Source organism: Ovis aries, chromosome 7, assembly GCF_016772045.2.
Source record: "Ovis aries strain OAR_USU_Benz2616 breed Rambouillet chromosome 7, ARS-UI_Ramb_v3.0, whole genome shotgun sequence".
NCBI lineage: Eukaryota > Metazoa > Chordata > Mammalia > Artiodactyla > Bovidae > Ovis > Ovis aries.
The window spans coordinates 9182206-9202726 of NC_056060.1; the positions used below are offsets into that span (position 1 = coordinate 9182206).

At 37.8% G+C, this 20521-nt stretch overlaps 1 protein-coding gene across 1 annotated transcript in view; it reads right to left on the bottom strand.

Annotated features, from left to right (window-relative positions):
* The window catches only part of AP3B1 (adaptor related protein complex 3 subunit beta 1), a 239204-nt gene that overhangs the window by 34821 nt on the left and 183862 nt on the right, over positions 1 to 20521 (bottom strand). Inside the window, exon 23 of the mRNA XM_027971481.2 lies at positions 2938 to 3169. Coding sequence (XP_027827282.2) covers positions 2938 to 3169 — 232 coding nt within the window. The remainder of the gene's footprint in view (positions 1 to 2937; positions 3170 to 20521) is intronic.

Below are 20521 nucleotides of genomic sequence, written 5' to 3' on the forward strand. Positions count from 1 at the left end.
CAAGTGACAGTTCTTAGGATGCCTTGATGATGTCACTGTCTGACACAGTCTCATAACATCCTCAGTCTTAAGATAACTAACTGCGAGCTGAGTGCCATACTGATTCTGGAGGCTGGTTCATGATCAATGGTGTGTTTTATTATATGAAAGCTTCAACAGCAGAGGGGCTTCCCTGGTGGCTCAGATGGCAAAGCATGTGCCTGCAATGTGGGAGACCCAGTTCGATCCCTGGGTCGGGAAGATCCCCTGGAGAAGGAAATGGCAACCCACTCCAGTACTCTTACCTGGAAAATTCCACGGACTGAGGAGCCTGGTAGGCTACAGTCCATGTGGTCACAAAGAGTTGGACATGACTGAGCAGACATGAATTCGGACACTTTCACTTTCAAGAGCAAAGTGATCAGCATAAAATTATTCATATAACAGATTTTTATAATATTTGAAGCCTACTATAATACATTGGAAAAGTTTATTCAGGCAGGGGTCTACAGTTGAATACTGGTTCTGAATCATCACAATAGACATGAAAGGGTTATGCAGAAATGGCTGAAAAACACTGGTTCTGTTATACCACTATATTAATACCGAAAAATGAAATCATACAGGATGCTGTCTACTATGATGGGACAGTTGTATAGTAACTGGTGAAATCTTAGCTGAACTCAAACTTGTCAAGTGTTAACACAGAGTCACTGAATATAGTGCAGAGAGCCTAAGGCTATTCTTTTGGGGGGTGTGTGTGTGTGTGTGTGTGTTAAATTTCCTGTGTCTATGTACCTGATCTTCGTGGGAAAATGGCACTTTATTCCTAACACTCCTGCAAGGAATCCAGTTTCATGCTAACGGCAGGGCAAAATCCTGACAAAAAAGTTTTCTCACATTACAGAAAAAAGAGAATAGACTGGTGACAAATAAGAAAGTCACTGACTCCTTAACATACGTATATGTGCTTATTAAAGAACACAAGTATCTTACTTCCTTTATTTCACAAAAATACGAAGATGCAGTATTTTTGTTGCATCCTTAGGATGTTTCTGGAGGACTAATTAAGATATATCATACTCTGAGCTCTACTGTTATCTACTGCCTGGGAATCTATACTGCATGGTAAAGAACTCTGTATCTTGAGGGTATCCAGTAAATGCCAACAAAATGAATGAAACCCTATGGTCAGGAAATCTGCCTAAGAAAAGAAAGCCTATTACTAGTACTGAGGCAATGATATATATTCATATTTTATTTTGGTACGAAGGCCATACTCTGAAATTTATTCTATTTATTTCTTCTGTTCTACATAGGCCAACAAAAGGTCAACTCATCAACTCATTATGCCAGCTCAAAGAAATGTTAATACTGTTCTACTGTTTTAACCTTTGGATAACATTTTCAACCTTCAGACAATGCATATATCAGTTGCTTGGTGCTTCTTAAAGTAACTTTTTAACTAGATAAAAAAAGCTGGACTGCAAGCAATAAAAAAGAACACAAATTGGGATACTCTTAATTCCTTGGCAATATGTTAACCACAAAATAAATAAGAATCAGCACACTGTATTCTTTAAATGGTGTCTTAATTACCAAATTATTTTTTAAAAAGGATATTAAGCAGGTTCTGAAATCAATTTACTTTAACTCTACTTCTCTCTACTTTGGCTGCTACCAAATTTCATCTAAATATTAGGAATTTTTTATCTCTTTGTGGAAAAAATATAACACAAAGGATGATTTTTTTACTGAATGACTCATTAAAATGACAGAGGAGAGAATTCAACAATGTCAAAGAGCTCACTCAGGCAAAGATGGAAAATGACAGAATAACTATATGATAGGAAATAAGGAGTAAAGAAGGTACAGTTATCTGGTCAAAAGGCTTTGCTCACCTCAAGTATCATAAAATAGGAACTATGTGGACCTGATTATAACACTTCAAGGATTCAATGACAGAAACCTTATATCACTTTTAATTAAGATCTTTTCTGAAGCTTCTTTCAACTAAACTGTAGGACTGCCTCCACTCATACAAAACCAAAATAGAGCTGAACATTCTAACTACTGTACCATTTTAAAAATTCAAAGTAAGCCATACAACTGTTACGCTTAATGCTAAGAAGGTGTATCTCCTGTAGCAGCTGGGGAGACAGTATGATGTAGCGGGCCCGGAGGCAGCCCGGAAGGCGCATGGTGCACAGCAGGGGCAGCCTACTCGGTGTCAGCTGGCTGTGCAGCAGGTGGGGATAAAGCACGGGCACCGCCATACTCTTGTGCTTTATCCATGAACAGCGAGATTTCTGGGTTTGTCCTTTAGTGTGAAAAGATGCTGATTTTTAAATGGTGGCAACAGATTAAAACACATGATGTGTGAAAATACCAGTGGGCGTTTCTGCCTTCAGAAACATACTGTGGGCTTTCTGCCTTCAGAAAGAGGAAGACAAACAGTATACACCCTCTCAGTCTTTGCTCCCTTTATATTTCAATCTACAGAATGTGAAGGAAAATGGGGAAGAAAAGATGCAGGAGGTACTATAACCAAAAGGCAAAGTAAAATCATGCAGGGAAGGAAGCTGACCAGGAAAAGAGGTGGGGGCAGGTGATGCGGGTAGGAAAAATGCACAGCAATTTTGATTCTCCAGAACCATTCTTTCATCAGTACTGGTTATCACCACTGATGGTACTTGATTTGCTAGGGGCAAAGAAATGTATTTATCTTATACAATAAATTTGGTTTAAAAAGGAAAAACTAATGTTGGGTTGGCCAAAAAGTTCATTCAGGTCCTACCACGCCATGGTAATGAAAAACCAAATTAACTTTTTGGCCAACCCAATATAAACCGAGTTTGGTAAAAATCAATAAAATAATACGTATTCTCCTTTATTTTAAAAATAAACATGTTTAATTATCAAATACAGTTAAAGCAATAAATGAGAATTAATATTTACCTATTGGATTAAAAACATGCATTTGCATGCCCATAGGAAGCTTTTTCCCCCCTACATGGATATTTTCTATCTTCTGATCAGTGGTATTATTCAGTGTTATTTGCACAGAGACCATCTTATCACCAAAAATGCAAGGCTGTCTTGGAAAGAAGTAATGGGCAGCGAGTCCTTTCCCACTCATTCGATGAAGCAGCACATGAGTTTTCCCTGGTACGAAGACAGGAGTACTGACCTATCGCACATTGGAAAAAGAAAAAAAATAGTGAATTAGTAAAAATAACTACTAATTCTTAGAAAATATGTAAAAATTCATAACATTTAACTCCTATTTTCCCTAAAGTATTAAATAAATCACAATAAGACACAATAGTAGGGTATCGCATAGATAGATATGAAGTCAGAAATTATAAAAATTCTTCTGTACTCTCCACGCATATATTAAAATATTTTGACAATCTACATCTAAAAAAGAAGAGAATAATTGCAGTTATAGAAATATACATATTTTTTAGAGTTTATAAACTTTATTTTCTTCCTAGGTATATTTTGGACATTTTGCCAATCTCCTTTTTATTTTTAATAATTTGTCTTTTGATTTCCTTGGGCTTTCAAACTATAAGATATAAGGCAGAACTTATATCTGCCTATAAGTTCATTATAGGCAGATTATAGTATCTTTCATTATAGGTAGATACTTATACTTTCATTTCCAATCTTGACTCCTTTAACTTTTTTCATCTTGAATTTCTTTCACTATAAACTAAAGACTATAACCTCCTTTTTAAGTGGTTCTTCCTTTGCTTTAATGATTAAAAGATTTTCCCTGCCTCAAGATTAGGTAACTATTCATTTATATTTTCTTCCAGATCTCTTATGGTTCCAATTTTTCAATTTATGAGGAACTAATTTAGGTAGAGAGTCCCTTGGACTACAAGGAGATCCAACCAGTCCATTCTGAAGGAGATCAGCCCTGGGTGTTCACTGGAAGGACTGATGATAAAGCTGAAACTCCAGTACTTTGGCCATCTCATGCGAAGAGTTGACTCATTGGAAAAGACTCTGATGCTGGGAGGGATTGGGGGCAGGAGGAGAAGGGGACGACAGAGGATGAGATGGCTGGATGGCATCACTGACTCGACGGACGTGAGTCTGAGTGAACTCTGGGAGTTGGTGATGGACAGGGAGGCCTGGCATGCTGCGATTCATGGCGTCGCAAAGAGTCAGACATGATTGAGCGACTGAACTGAACTGAACTGAATTTAGGTATATTTACTCTATATTTAATCATTTTCCTCCAAATACTTAACATCTGTACATGATTCAATGATTAGCTTTTCCTCAATGATCTGTAAATGCAAACATTCTAATTATTTAGTTGGAGACATTTTTGAACCTTGATAGAACTGCTAAATCAGTACCACACTGTTTCATTTCTTAAAGCCCCACAATCTGAATCAGTTGTTTGACCAAACAGTCCAGTTCAGTTCAGTTGCTCAGTCGTGTCCGACTCTTTGCAACCCCATGAATCGCAGCACGCCAGGCCTCCCTGTCCATCACCAACTCCCAGAATTCACTCAGACTCATGTCCATCGAGTCAGTGATGCCATCCAGCCATCTCATCCTCTGTCGCCCCCTTCTCCTCCTGCCCCCAATCCCTCCCAGCATCAGAGTCTTTTCTAATGAGTCAACTCTTCGCATGAGGTGGCCAAAGTACTGGAGTTTCAGCTTTAGCATCATTCCTTCCAAAGAAATCCCAGGGCTGATCTCCTTCAGAATGGACTGGTTGGATCTCCTTGCAGTCCAAGGGACTCTCAAGAGTCTTCTCCAACACCACAGTTCAAACACATCAATTCTTCGGCGCTCAGCTTTCTTCACAGTCTAACTCTCAAAGTGTCCCTTATTCCTCCACCCACCCCGCCCCCCTGCCAATATTTTCTTGGCTAATCACCTGTTTTTGTTTCCACTGAACTTTAGACTCTTTGAGCTAAATTCAATTGTGATTGGAATCAAAGGCAGCATATTAAGTAAAAAAAAAAAAAAAACAAAACCCATCCATTCTAAAATCATAAGGTGGCTGTCTTTCCATTCAAAGTACTGCATGTGACTTGACATAGGAAGGCTTTAAAAACAAACAATTTGTAATTAAACAGGCCCAATCAAGATTTGTTCCTAACAAGCGTACTCTCCCAAACTAGGTTTCCTATTATAATTTAACCTGTTCAACAGGTTCACCATGCCACTGACATCTGGTATATAAAAAGCTTAATAATAATACTAATCATTTAAAATGCATCAACAAAAATCCAAGAGTTAAGTAGAAAAGCAGAAGAGAAGCAGGAATCTGGAGTTATAAGCAGCCAGGAATTAGGTTCTTTGAAGGCAGGCCTTATGTCATTTAAGAGCTATCAACTTGTCTGAGTTGGTTTATTGAATTCTCTCAATCTAGTTCTGGGACACATGGTCCAACTTGTCTCAAAATTCTGCACCTTTATTATGATAGTTTAAATGATGCTAAAGCAGTGTGCAGCAATGGAATAAAAACAGTATGATTGTCTTTACTCATTCTTTCCACACTCAGCCAAGTTCAAGGAGCACTCTTTAATGAAGTTAGCATCTAAAAAGGTCCTCTGTAACAATCCTCCAAGCTTATCTATGATACTGCAAAAAAGCCTATGTTTTCTTTCACAGTAAAATAGCTCCTAAATGGCATTTAGAGGGTAATAATATAGTTTTTTTTTAACTACAGAGATGGGCTAAATGAGAATGACTGTTTTTTCTAACCTATTTTCTAAGTTCACACAAGTCACATTTAGTGAATCTCCTCTAATATCTTAACTACATAGATGATATTTTGTTCAAGAAAACCAGTAGGTTCCACAAATCCTTTGCCAATTTCCACATGTAATACAATTAATTCTGACAAGAAAACAAGACTTTAGTTCAACATTTTGTATATCAGATTAGTTACCTATACTCCAGAAGCACACATATGATTTGTGGGTGCTTATAACCTAATTTGTTAACCCACGTGATTGCCCCAGCTGGCCCACGTGATTGCCCCAGCTGGCCCACGTGATTGCCCCAGCTGTGGGTGCTTATAAGATGGCTTTTCTGACTTTATAATTGATAAATAATGATTATTTTACTAAATGTTAAAACAGTAGTAAAAGGTAAATTAATTAGAGAATGACCTAGGCTGCGGCTGTGAAAATGAGGATTTAAGTTTAAAGATACTTGAAAAATCTGAACAAAACAGACCATCTTTGGCCCACAAGCCAAATATGACCTGCTGCCGGTCTTGTGAAGTTTTTTTGGAACACAGACATTTGCATTCTTTGACATCCTGTGGATGGTTGCTCTTCTGCTCTATGGTGGAAGAGCTGAGTACTTCCAATGCCTAACATATTTACCATCTGGACCCATTATAGAAAACGTTGGCTGACCCCTGACCTAAGGGCACAATGTCACATCCTTCCTTCTCCAGTTGTTGAGGAACAGTTCTCCATATTCTCTCATAATTCTGCGCAGCTTCTAAGGAATGGCATTAGCAAGCAGCTTTGCTCCTGAAAATCTTTTCCAGGATGTATAACAAACAGTCTTTGGAAACGGTTCAGTGCCTCCCCTCTGGCGCAAAGGTTGAACAGATTTACCAAAAGACCCTCATAAAAGGTTGGGATCTTTAATGCTGAAAATCTTCTCTAAAGCAACACACCGCATGTGCAGTCATACCTGGCATTCATTGTGTCACCCTGTGAAGACTGGGGGAGTGGCAAGAACGATGTTCCCCTGGCTACTGCCACTGCTGCGAGTACTAAATTGTCCTCTGCCTTCGACACAGGAGTCTGCGTCTTCTATCAGTAGCCATGAAGTTGTCTCAGGCTAATTTGTTAACCTGCAAGTGAGGCAAATCTCATACCCTTCACAGTTCTCTGATATCTATTCATGTCCTTATTTTTTGGTCACTCACCAATTCCCAGATCCACTTACTCTAAACAGCTAAATTAACACTGAGTAGGACTATCATGTACAGCTGTATAGCTGTAACTGCCTGAGACTGGAATATGAGCTAAAAACCTAGCTTACACTAAAGGGCACCTTTACAGAATGTTCACAATGGTACCGCCTGGGCTAGCGCACTTTGCTACTGAGAAGCCTACTTTATATAGTAGACGCTACTTTTTTCTTTCCACTTTCCTTTGTAAAAGTTGATTTTATAACCTGGATAATTATTTCTATGGGTTTCTGATGTCATAATGTCTTCTGATGGCTAAGTTTTATGACAGACACTGAGGAATCAGAATTCAGAGTTTCAGGACTGCTTTTATCTGGTTGAAGACTAAAGGCTAGTCTTTCAACGGCGCTTTCTCCCCAGTGCTCCACCTATAAAGGCTATGTCTGGGACTGCCTAACACATCCGACCATCTTCTAAGAATGTTGCCATTCAGTTCCTGAAGCAGCCGGCATGTTCTCATGACAACTCCTATCTGACCACATTAAGGAATGCCTCAGGAATGGACGCCTGGCCCAATGAGTACCTTTTCCAGGATTTTTGGATTTGGCACTTGGGACGTAGAGTCAATCTCTCCCAAGTGGCTAAAAGTCTGAGATTTAAAACTCTAATGTCTGTGGCCACATTTCCTGCCATATTGCTCAGCAAGAAATAAAACAAAGCACAGACGAGAGAGAGCCCGGCTGGTATCTTTGGTTTGGATGGTTCTTAAAGCTGACATATTCCTACCATTTCTGAAGCGTGGCTTTCTGTAAAATACTCTAGGAAGTGGAACCCTCTGCCCCTTTTCTTTGGTTTAAGCCAGTTCAAATTCAGTTTCTGTCATTTAACTCTCCCAACTCAACTACTAATCAGGATTAGTCAGATTTCAGGATGCTAACTGGGGGACTGGGGAATAAAATCATAATGGGAGAATGTACTTTCTCATGCTTTCCCCTAAAGCCCTGGTAGAGATGTTATAGCCAAACTCATGCATGGCATCTGATTAGGTTCAACTATATCAATCTACCAATTCTGTAGATCAAAGAGTTGAATTAGAGCAAAAGAAATAAAAGCAAAAACAAACAAATGGGACTACGTTAAACTTAACAGTTTTGCACAGCAAAGGAACTGCTGACAAAATGAAAAGATAATCTACTGGACAGGAGAAAATATTTGCGCATGATATGACCAATAAGGAGTTAGTACCCAAAATACATAAACGGCTCATACAATTTAACATCAGAAAAACAAACCACCCAATTAAAAAATGGGCAGAAGATCTGAATAAACATTTCTTCAAAGACAACACACAGATGTCCAGCTGGCACATGAAAAGATACTCAACATCTTTAATTATAAGGGAAATGCTAATTAAAACCACAACGAGATATCACTTCACAGCTATCAGAATACACACCACGTCTTCTCTATCCATTCAGCTACTGATGGACCTTTTGGCTGCTTCCAGACCTTGACTGTTGTAAGTATGTTGCTATGAACACTGAAGTGCATGCAGTTTTTCAAATTAGTGTTTCTTTTTTGGGGATATGTACCCAGGAGTGGAATGTAATATGGCAGTTCTATTTTTCGCTTTTGAGAAACCTCCATGTTATTTTTTACCAATTTACACTCCTACCAACAATGTAGATGGGTTCCCCTTTCTCCACATCCTCACCAACAATTGTTGTGTTCCACCAATGTAAACTGGTGGAAAATAATATGGAAGTTCCTCAAAAAACTAAACATAGAACCACCACCTGACATTCCACTCCTAGATACATAGCCAAAAAAAAAAAAAAGAGAAAATACTAATTTGAAAAACTACATGCACTTTATGTTCTTAACAACATATTTACAATAGCCAAGATCTGGAAGCAACCAAAATGTCTATCAATAGGTGAATGGCTAGAGAAGATGCGGTGTGTATATACATATACATACACATATACATACAGTGGAATACCACTCAGTATTCCAGATAATTATACTTATCTCAGTATAAGAGAATTAAAGTTTTGCCATCTGCAACAACATGGATGGACTTGGAGGGTTTTATGCTAAGTGAAACAAGTCAAACAAAAAAAGACAAACACTGTATGTAGAATCTAAAAAAGAAAACATACCAGTGAATATAACAACAAGAAAGTAGACTCACAGGTATAAGAACAGACTAGTGGTAACCGGTGATGAGAGGAAAGGGAAAGGGGAGAGACGGGAGTAGGAGGCTAAGAGGCACAAACTAATGTGTATAAACTAAATAAGCTCCAAGGATATATCATGCAACACAGGGAATACCGCCAATATTTTATAACTACTATAGATGGAGCATAACCTTTAAAAACTGATTTATTATATTGTTCATCTGAAACGTAAATAATTTTGTACATCAACTATACCTCAAAAAATAAAGAGAAAAAAAAAAAAGAGTGGAATTAGTAATTCTTATGGTTCAATCTAAAAGCCTGCTTTGGTTCCAGGCTACTCTCTTTAGGGAAGAGGAATTCGTGATGTGCCCATACTACTCACTGAAGCTCTATGTTGAGGCTACAGAGCAAAAGCCCGGCTAATTAAGGACTGGTTTGCCTGTCTTTGTTCTCTGACTCTATGTCTCCCTTTGGTATCTTGGGGAGAAAGGTGTGTGACCAAAACCTCACATCTGGATTACTCCTAAAGCCTTCTAGTTGGTCTCCTTGCTCCTATTCTTGCATCCTACAGAGCACATACTGAAAACAGAAGCCAGTAAGAATCAGTTAAAATAAAGTTACATCATATTGCCTCTCTGTTCAAAACCCTTCAGTGGCTCCCAATTTCATTGAAAATGAGACCTAAAAACTCTTATAAAGGCCGATAAGGCCCCATATGGCCTGGCCCCATTGTGTTTCTTTGACCTCATTTCCTGTTACTTTTGAACCCACAACTCCCTTCACTCCAGCCACCCTGACACCCTTCCTGCTCCTTGCACACACCAGTAAGCCTCCCACCCAGGGCCTTGGCACTGGATACCCCATCCTGGAATGCACTATCTCCAAATACTCACATGGCTCAGTGCCGATATACCTTTGCTCAAATGTTTCCTTCTTAATGAGGGTTAGCCCATTTGCATCTCTTCCTTCTGATTCCCCTTTCTTCTTTTTCCATAGTCACTCAATACCTTCTCGGATACAATACACATAATCACATAATTTGCTTATTTGCTATGTTTATTATCTGTCTCTCCATTTATTCCTTGATTTTACGTTCAATTTATAAAACACAACTGTACCCATTTTTAGAACTCAAAGTATAATTTTTCCACTTTAATTTAGTCTATAGAGATCTATAGATAATATACTACTAGTATTGGTCATAACTATACTTAACAGATGCTGAGTGCTCAACACTGTTCCTAAAAATATTACAGTCTTTCAAGGAGCTTACTGTGTTGATAAGTGAAGATTATCAATATTAATATTTGTCGGTTTTAGGATATGACTTGACCAAGAATTTCCTAGTACATATATGACTATGCACAAATGAAAAATACCATATTTCTTAAGGTACACACAAAGAACAATTTAATAATTAGAAGGATTTCTATGATACAAACACTAATTCTTAAAGTATCCAGTTCAGGTAAAAGCATTATTTTCCATTAAATATTGAAACTTGTATAAAGAGGATACTATGAAAGACAATATTTTTAAAGTTTTGATTTAATTATTTAATTGCCAATGTCCAAAGAATTAAAAATTTAGCTGTATTATAAGCAAATGATTTGGGTTATCCTCACTATGATTCCTGAGAAGGTAATTAGCTCAGTAACTGTAATAACTCTAAAATATAAAGCTCCCTTCTAGAGCTAACAGAACAAAAGGCATCAAGTAACAGTGAGATAATCCTCACAAATCTTTACACAGCATATGTTTAAATAATAAAAGTCATTTGTGTACCTTTAGATGGTTTATGAAAATAACCAATCAATTCTGCAGACACAACATTATTTCTAAAGGAAATCTATGTGACTCATGATGCCTGTAGATACACAGAGACAAACCACACATATTTTATCAGTTTATTACAGTAAGCAAATAAGCGTGGAATGAGAGTGCACATAACTGTCTACTTAGCGCTTACTGAAACATTTATAAGAGCTGTTATCTTCCTAATAACAGACAGACAGCGTGCAATTTTAGAGAGGAGAAAAGCTTCGTATTTTTTAACACTTCACTAAAAAGTAACTGAAGAGTGTAAAATGAAAAATACTCTGTGCAGTTAGCTGGTAATGGACCATATTATCAACTCAAGTTAGATTTATAGGATACAAACTAGTCACTAATAGTTATTTTATGACATAGCATGTCTGCTTTTTTTTTGAGATTATTAAGATTAAAGTTGTAAAACTTCTTGCAAAATGATTGAATTATAAAATTTAAATGAGAATTGAAAATAAAACAGGGAGTATCAAGTAAGTGCCAAAGAATAAACCTTGTTCAACATCTGCGTTACTATTTCAGAGATGACACTTCCACATAAAGCTTTATGAAAACAATGTCTTCTAGTCTTTTGCTTCAATCCACATTCAGACACTTAATCGTTTTTAAATATTATCAATCTAACTCTGTTTTTGGACTTCAAAAATATAAAGGTCTATAGTACATAAAATACTTTCTTTATATCTAATTTTGTTTGGTTTATTTTACGGCAGTATATATTTAGATATATGATTTATAAAAAATGACCAGAAAACAGTTGTAAATAAAGATGCAGTTTCATCTTTAAAATTAGCACTTTTTGAGCCAGTGTAAATCTCAACTGGTAAGAACCATAATGCAGAAAGCTAGAGTATTGCTTTATTTGCCCAGTAAACTGTAGAAAGTGAGCCCACTTTAATATTTAGTACTGGGTCCAGGTGGCACAGTGGTAAAGAATCTGCCTGCCAATGCAAGAGATAAGGGTTCGATCCCTGGGTCAGGAAGATCTCCTAAGGAAACGGCAACCTATTCCAATATTCTTCCCTGGAAAATTTCATGGACAGAGTGGCTTAGCAGGCTATATAGTTCAGGGAGTCACAAAGACCCCACACGACTGAGAATACACACACACTCACACACCTAGTTGTTGTTTAGTTGCTGAGTTGGGTTTGACCCTTTTGCGACCCCATGGACTGAAGCCTGCCAGGCTTCTCTGTCCATGGGATTTTCCAGGTAAGAAAACTGGAGTGGGTTCTCCTTTCCTTCTCCAAGGGATCTTCCTGAACCAGGGATCAAAATGGTGTCTTCTTCACTGACAGGTGAATTCTTTATCCTGAGCCACCAAGGAAGCCCCTTAGCACCTAGCACAGGATTTAAAAAAGCAAACAGCAGTATACCTATGGCTGATTCATGTTGACATCTGGCAGAAACCAACAAAATTCTGTAAAGCCGTCATCCTTCAATTTAAAAAAAAAGCAAAGGGCAAATTTGTTTAACTGTTAGCTAGAACTATATACATAAGACTCAAGTAAATATATATTTTTCCATCAAATATGACTTTAAATAAATGGTTTATAATTTTAAAGATAACTTCTTCCTTCTATATGTAAATTAAGGTATTCTAGAAAGTTTCAATGATTGCACTAATTACTCTTATTTTAGTCATCAGTATATTCACCTCTTATTTTGCTAATAAATAAAAGTGCATTTGCAGAAAGAGCTGAGTACATTATCAACAAACATTTAGTCAGAACCTTACTTCGTGCATGGTGTTAAGCAGGCTCCAGCAAACTTGGCCTGTCCATCAAAACTAGTCCACTGCTTTTGTATAGTCTGTGAGCTAAGAATGGTTTTTACGTTTTTAAATGGTTGAAAAAATAAAAAGAAATAACATTTTGTGACACTGAAATGATAAGAAATTAAAATTCAATGTCCACAAAGTTTTCCTGGAACACTGCCGCACTTCATTCATTTCTGTATTGTCTCTGGCTGCTTTGCCACAGTGGCTCAGCTAAACGGCTGTGGTCTGCAAAGTTGAACATATTTACTCTCTGGCCCTTTACAAAATGTTCACTGACTCCCATATAGCATGTGTTCTGTTTCCACAGCTGTTGAGAGGAAGGTAAAATCAGTTTAAAATAATATCCTATTCTTTCCTCTCCCCAAACGAAAACTTATAATCCTCACTGTCAATATTCTACTTTTTAATAAATCTGAAATCCAGAATGATGTATATATACTTTTAAATAGTTGTATATATTATATATTCCACTTTCATAGAGGAATAGTTCCAGAACTATGGATACAGATATGTTATACTATTCTACTATTTTTTTTTTTTTTTTCATATTTCCTTTCTGACTTCTGGCTTAAAGTGAAGTGAAAGTGAAGTCGCTCGGTCATGTCCAACTCTTTGTGACCCCATGGACTACAGGGTGCTAATAAAACCAAAATAATCTGGTTTCCAAAGTGTTTAGCATAAACCTTCCAATAATGGGCTACAATAAATTTTGTCAGAATCAGAGCATTTTACATGAGAACAAAACAATCATGAGTGGTTATCTGACAAATATGATAATCACATGATCTTAGTAGTTCACCTGTTTTCTGACAATATCAATGACATCATATGAAAAAAGAAAATGGTAGACCCTCTTCCTTTGGAACCAAGCTCAGAACTGAACTATGGCATTGTGTTTGGCATCCTTATTTCCCTCCAACAACTACTTGAGAAGTCTGATGTCTTTTGTATTCATCTTCTTCTTTTCTGCTGTCTACCACCAGCTTAGTTCAAGTCCATCAGTGACACTTAAAACATTAAAAAAAATTTAAATTTGAAATTGCAAAAGAAGTGCAGTTTATTGAAAACAATTTCAAACAGTATGGAAATCTTTAATCATCACTAATGATTTGCTGTATCTCCCAAGTCTTTGCTCGCCTCTTATTTCTGCTTGCTCATTCAAACTGGCCTCCCGGTCTCTTGACTCTTCCCTCTGCAACCTGTACCACAGACTGTCGTAGACTGTACCTCCCTTATACACTCAGTGAGGAAGTGGGCAGAAAGTGTTGAGCTTTGAAGCCAGATAGATGAATTGAACCTCTGGCTCTGCAACTTACTAAGCCTATGACACTAAAAAAGTTACTCATACTCTAGAGACCTCAATTTTCACATCTGTGAAATGGGGAAAATACTATCTATCTTTCAGGGTTGTTGTAAATCTAGGCTAAATATTGGAGGAGTGAAGGGTTAACTGAAGGTGTTAACATGATAGGCACAAGTATGGGAGTAAGACATAACTTCACAGTTGAAATAAGAATATCTGGTTGAAATTCTGTACAGGTCAAAATTTGGAATGGAACAGATCCAAGAGTCTGTGAGGTCACATACGTCACAGGCTGATAGTATACACAGTGAGATCTTCCTGGGAGACGTGGGGCTGGAGAGATTATGTGAAAGACACCAAGATCGTCACTGAATGGAGGCAAGTGATGAACAGACCCCAAGACGAGAGTAACAAGGGAAGGAAGAGGATGTAAGATGATGGAATGGGCCTCGGAAGAGGAAGGAACAGAAGGATGGAAAGGGAATGACCAAATGCAACATCTGGGAGCTTCACACAAGCCATCCTGCTGTTAATAATGATTTTGTCAAAGAATTTTCTAGAGAATCCTGAGTGAGGTCATGCTGAGAATATCTACTATAGGACAGCAAGATCCAAAGGGAGACCCTAAGGGGGAAAGCCAGGCTTTATAATAGTACTTTATCAAAGTATGTGAGGGGAGTGGTAGCTGTTATACACATTAATTTCACAAATGAAATTAGGGGCCAACGGCATCTAAAAACTGGCCATGCTGCCTGCACTGAAATGAACTGTAAGTTAGGAGACAGAGGGACGGGGAGGTCATCTAGATGAAGTCCGCGAGGAAGGGAAAGAAGGATGTCTTAGCTGATGTACAAACTGGAAAGGCACTTTTATCACTGCCCTGTTCAAGCAGCAGCTCTCTGCAGGGACACTTTCTTTGAATCTAACAAAGAAGAAAAGGATCCTTTTTACATCAGAGATGCATAAATCGGACAAACTATAAGTTGCTGAGGAATTCCTGATGTAGGGCAAGTTTGGGGAAATGGGTTCTCGGAGAGCAAAGAACTAGGTAGCTAGCTCTCTCTGTCACACACACATACTTTTTCCTGATCTGTGTACAAATACTGGGTTAGCCAAAAGTTTGTTCAGGTTTTCCTGCAAGATGTTATAGAAAAACCCAAACAAACTTTTTTTACCAAGCCCATGTTTTATATTCTCCAGTGAGGAGGTAGGGATGGGGAAAAGACTGTGGGTTATGACACAGGAAACCTAAAAGCCTCTGGAGTCCATGTCTGTGACAGCAAAGCCTCTGATGAGAGAGACTGTGGATTATGACACGGGACCCTTAGAGTCTCTGGAGTCCACGTCTGTGGCAGCAAAGCCTCTGATGATCCATCTTTACTTTCAGTAAAGTCAACTGAGGATGAATTTTCCTGGCTGAAGACCGAGGACCAGGGCCTCAGTGCCTGTATCTGCACCAGTCCAAGTGTTCTCAGGCTACCCCTAATGCTTGGCATATGAAACCTTTCTCTCAGAACCAAGAAAGGCTATGGTTCCCTTCTTGTCAGGTAGAGTTACTGCTGGCAGTGGTAAGAAAGAAAACACTAAATTTTAGGTTAGAAGAACTTAAAAGTTATTGATGAGAAGAAACTTGTTATTCTTTGAGCCAGAATTTGTAAAATAAAGGGTGCTATGTGCCCTGGGCTCAGTCATGTCCAACTCTGTGTAGCCCGCCAGGCTCCTCTGTCCATGAGAACTCTCCAGGCAAGAATACTGCAGGGATGGCCAATTCCTCCTCCAGGGGATCTTCCCTACCCAGGGATCAAACCTGCGCCCCATGTCTCCTGCACTGCAGGCGGATTCTTTACCCATTGAGCCATCGGCGAAGAAAATAAAGGGTCATACTACTTAATTAGTAGGACTGTTTTATAAGGATTCAGTGAGATACTACATACGAAAGTGTTTTGGAGCTGAAAGTACTCGTCTTTAGTTATCATTAAAGACAAGGTTTATTAGCAAAAGGAAAAAAACACTGGCAGAACAAAGATCAGAATTTACCATTTTAAACTGTCATTTCTGTTAAGCAATAAATAATCTATGATTCTTTACCTTTTTCAATAACCAGAGAGTATCGCTTGTGATACAGGGAAATAAAGGTCAGTCCTGAAAGCTAGTGGGGAAACTTCTTCCTCTTCTTCAGAGAACTACAGGAAGTGGGTGCAACCAGCATTTATGATTTCTTTCAAAGACTGATAACTGAGAGAATCTTATGATCTGAATTATGAATCAGTATCCTTAGTCAGCAGAATAACTTTCAGAAGCAAATCAATAAAAGGAGATTAGATTTTTAAATTATCAGTTATATAATAAACTAGATACCTGAAAGTGAATTTCAAGCGATAATTTCATAAGCACACAAAATTTATGATGTGATGTACAATCTCAGGTAGTCTGAATGCCCTAACATCATAGGAAGACTACTATCCTTTGAGATATTTATACTTCTTTACTTCATCAGAAGTACTGTATTGATAAGACTCCTACCATCTACTTTGAGTACTGAAATTATAGAATTCCACTTTTATGCTAATTATGAAGTATTAACTCTCAGTGTTTGTACATGTTGAAAAGAGCAATGGAGAGTATCACTTAAAAAAAAAAAAGTAGTAGAGGTAGCCAGAGGCACTGGATGGGGCACTAGATCAAACTGTTAGGACTGGGGTTACGGCTTCAACCTCAGCCATACGTTAGCAGTGAGAACTTAGCTAAATCCAACCTCACTTCGTTTCTGGTTTTCTCTTCTGTAAAATGGGGCTAATTATACATATCCTGTCTACTCTGCCGAGCTGTTCTGCGGATAACAGCAGATTGTATATGTGAAATTGATTTTAAACTGTTCAATAAAAGGCATTACTGGGATTATTAGTAAATTGAGTTTTCAGTCAACGTTAAAACATCAATCTGTCTGATAGCATAGGGTCTTGAGGTTAAAAGTACATATCAAAAAACTGAATCACCATTGGAAAAGGGCTTTTAAAACAATATTGCTGTATTTATTGATAGTACCATCCAAAGGCCTTTAAAAAAGTAATCCCTTCCCCCACATCCTTTTTTTTTTTTTTTTTTTGGTTAGTTGTGGGTGACGAGGACTGTTCTCTAAAAGGTTTCTAAATGATGTTGATATTAAAAAATATAGTATCACCATTTAACAGCCTTTTAAAGAGCAGGCCCTAGCCTGGTCTTTGTTAACAACTGAGGGGGAAAGGGACTATTTTTTCAAAGGCTTTTAGAGGATGTTGTTAAAAGAATATATAGTGACATCATTTAAAAGCCTTTTAAATAATAGTTCTCCTTCCCTCCCAATTGTAATGTCCTTGGCTTTCATTTATTTTGTACTACAAACTGAAAATGGACACGCCAACGTATTACTGGCTATGGCAGGCATTTGCTGGGTGGAGGATGATGCGTTGCTCTAAAAAACGTTGATGATCAGGAATAAGTTCAGCTCTTTGAGAACATGGCACAGAACACTGTACTCTGAGCACAGTTCTATACTGGCCACCCCCCTTTTCACTGAGCTATGGCACCTTTGCTTGTCTTCTCTGAGAGTTTCCTGAAGAAGAGACCATGCAAACAGGAAAGGAGTCATAACTAAGCCATCACAAGAGTTCCAGCGGCATAAACGTTATCCTACTGCCCACTGCCACTTGAGCGAATTCTCCCACCCAACTTGCAGCAAAATCCAACTCCTATTCTGCTATTGCATTAAATTATTTCTCCCCACTATCCCTCTAATTTCAGACCCTACTTCACTAGGAGACAGCAGTGGACACTGAAGAGTTCCTTTCCTTATTTAGCTATCAGGGAGAGGAAAAACTAACTCAACTATTTGGTTCAAAGCACAGTCACTAAGCTTTGAGATAGATAGGTTAGCTTTTATTATTTTTCACCTAACATACCAGCCCCAGGGGTATCATCATAAAATAGGAAAAAACTTTTAATTTCTTATGCTGCATTTTTTTCATAAGTGTCCTTTCATTTTAAAAACAGAAATTCCTACAACACTTTGATAAAAAAATAAACTTTAAAAAAAACCTAAGCAGAGTCCTCCAAAAGACACTGCACTTTAGTTCTAAATTTCAGTGTATCCCTATTTTTTTTTGCCAGTTTTGCACAAAGAACTCACTTGTTAGTTCTATGATTTGCTTAAATCATTTTTACTTATGCTTTACTCTAATAAATCATATTACTTGATTAAATATCAAATATTAACAATACAATGTTCAGCTCAAGTTCCAACTGATCTATTCAACTGCTCCTGACCAAATCCAGTCCATAAGTGATGTGAGTCACATTCCATTTTGACATTCTTTATAATTTAATTTTTATATGATTATTTAACTTTATAACTTTAATAAGATTACTTAAGTTTATTCTTATGAACCATGTAGGCAGAACAGTGCTGTCTAGACAATAATTTCTTTGCGTGATTTTAAAAAATATAACTTTAGAATTCTGTTGTTTTAATAGTACGATTATTTGTGCCTATAATTATGTGATAATACTTATGTTTTAAAACGTCTTAAAATTTCTGCCTTAAAAGTCATGTCATTTGAGACATGTTTCCATTATCTATTGAGATAAATCAATGTTTCACAGAGAAATGCTAATAAATGAAAATTGGTGATAACTTTGAAATAAAAATTCTGACTTAAAGAAGCATCAAAAAGACAGCAATAGGAAAATACAGATGTATGAAATTTAATTTGATGTGATTGATTTGAAAATTTTCAAATTTCTCTTAATTTGAGTGCTCCTGGGTGACTGCAGCCATGAAATTAAAAGACACTTGCTCCTTGGAAGAAAAGTATGATCAACCTAAACAGCATATTAAAAAGCAGAGACATTACTTTGCCAACAAAATTCCATCTAGTCAAAACTATGGTTTTTCCAGTAGTCATGTATGGATCTTAGAGTTGTACTATAAAGAAAGCTGAGCGTTGAAGAACTGATGCTTTTGAATTGTGGTGTTGGAGGAGACACTTGAGAGTCCTTTGGACAGCAAGGAGATCCTACCAGTCCATCCTAAAGGAAATCAGTCCTGAATATTCATTGGGAGGACTGATGCTGAAGCCGAAACTGCAATACTTTGGCCACTTGATGCAAAGAAAACTGACTCATTAGAAAAGACCCTGCTATTGGGAAAGCCTGAAGGCAGGAGGAGAATGGGATGACAGAGGATGAGGTGGTTGTATGGCATCAATGATTCAATGGACATGAGTTTGAGTAAACTCCGGAAATTGGTGATGGACAGGGAGGCCTGGTGTGCTGCAGTTCATGGGGTCACAAAGAGTTGGACACGCCTGAGCGACTGAACTGAACTGACCAGAGTTAAGTAAAACCGCCATAAATAAGAATTGCTTGGTTAGGTAGCTGGCCATAAGCCCCACAGGAGGGCTCCATTTGAATTTTAGGAATAGTGAGTGATCACCATCAAGATCAAGATCTGGGAGTACAAGCTTATCTGTGGCGCTGGGCTTTGGCTCTGCATCAGAATGCCCTCCATAATGCCATGGCCTTACCCTTCCACTCTTCCACAAATTGAAAGATGAGGAATGAATATCTGAGTCTTCTTCTTCTCCCCAAAGGTGCTATACGTGAGGTGATACACAGACAATGGATCCCCAAAAGGATCTGAGTCTCCCCCACACAATCTATAAATATGTAATGATGCATGGCAGGGGAGAATTAAGATGGCTAAACAGCTGATTTTGAGATGAGATTTTCCTGTGTTGTCTATATAGGCTACCGTAACTGTATGGATCCCGTAAGGGAAAGCAGGAGGCGAGAGAGTCAGTGCTATAGGGATGTGGTGTAAAGACAACTCAGTCATTGATGGCTCTGAAGATATAACAGGCTATGAGCTGAGGAATGTGGGCAGCCTCTAGAAGCTGGAAAGGCAAGGAAAAGAATTTTCCCTTAGAACTTCCAGAGGAAAACACAGCTGTGCTAACACCTTGATTTTGGCTTGGTAAAACCCATTTTGGACTTTGACCTCCAGAATTGTAAGATAATAAATTTGCATCGTTATACACCACTAAATTGGTGGTAATGTAGCAGTAATAGGAAACTAATAAAGTAATTATGCTAACTATTTGGAAACTACTATTCTAAATTCTTGTGTTGTGAAACCCATCTGTGGAGTCTATGGTATATTTATTTGCATACATGTTTCAATGGCTGATGTGTGTGATCTGAGAGGCATCAAAAAATTCTGCTTTCCCTATGGTATTTTCCCATTGGACTTAAGATCCAACTAGCATAGACATTAATAAACTTGAGTGGCTTTCAAACCCGATAGTTACTTGTCAGAATTATCTGGAGGACTGGTTTATAAGAAATTCACCTCCCCTAAGAGTCTTTCTATATTTTTAATGACTTTCATCCATTTGGTTAACATATAGGTGCTGAGAACCAGTGAAAAAAATAAAAGTGAACTGTCTTCCAAAGGCTCCAATTTAATGCTCTGAATATTATCTAAGACTACTTCTTAACACTCT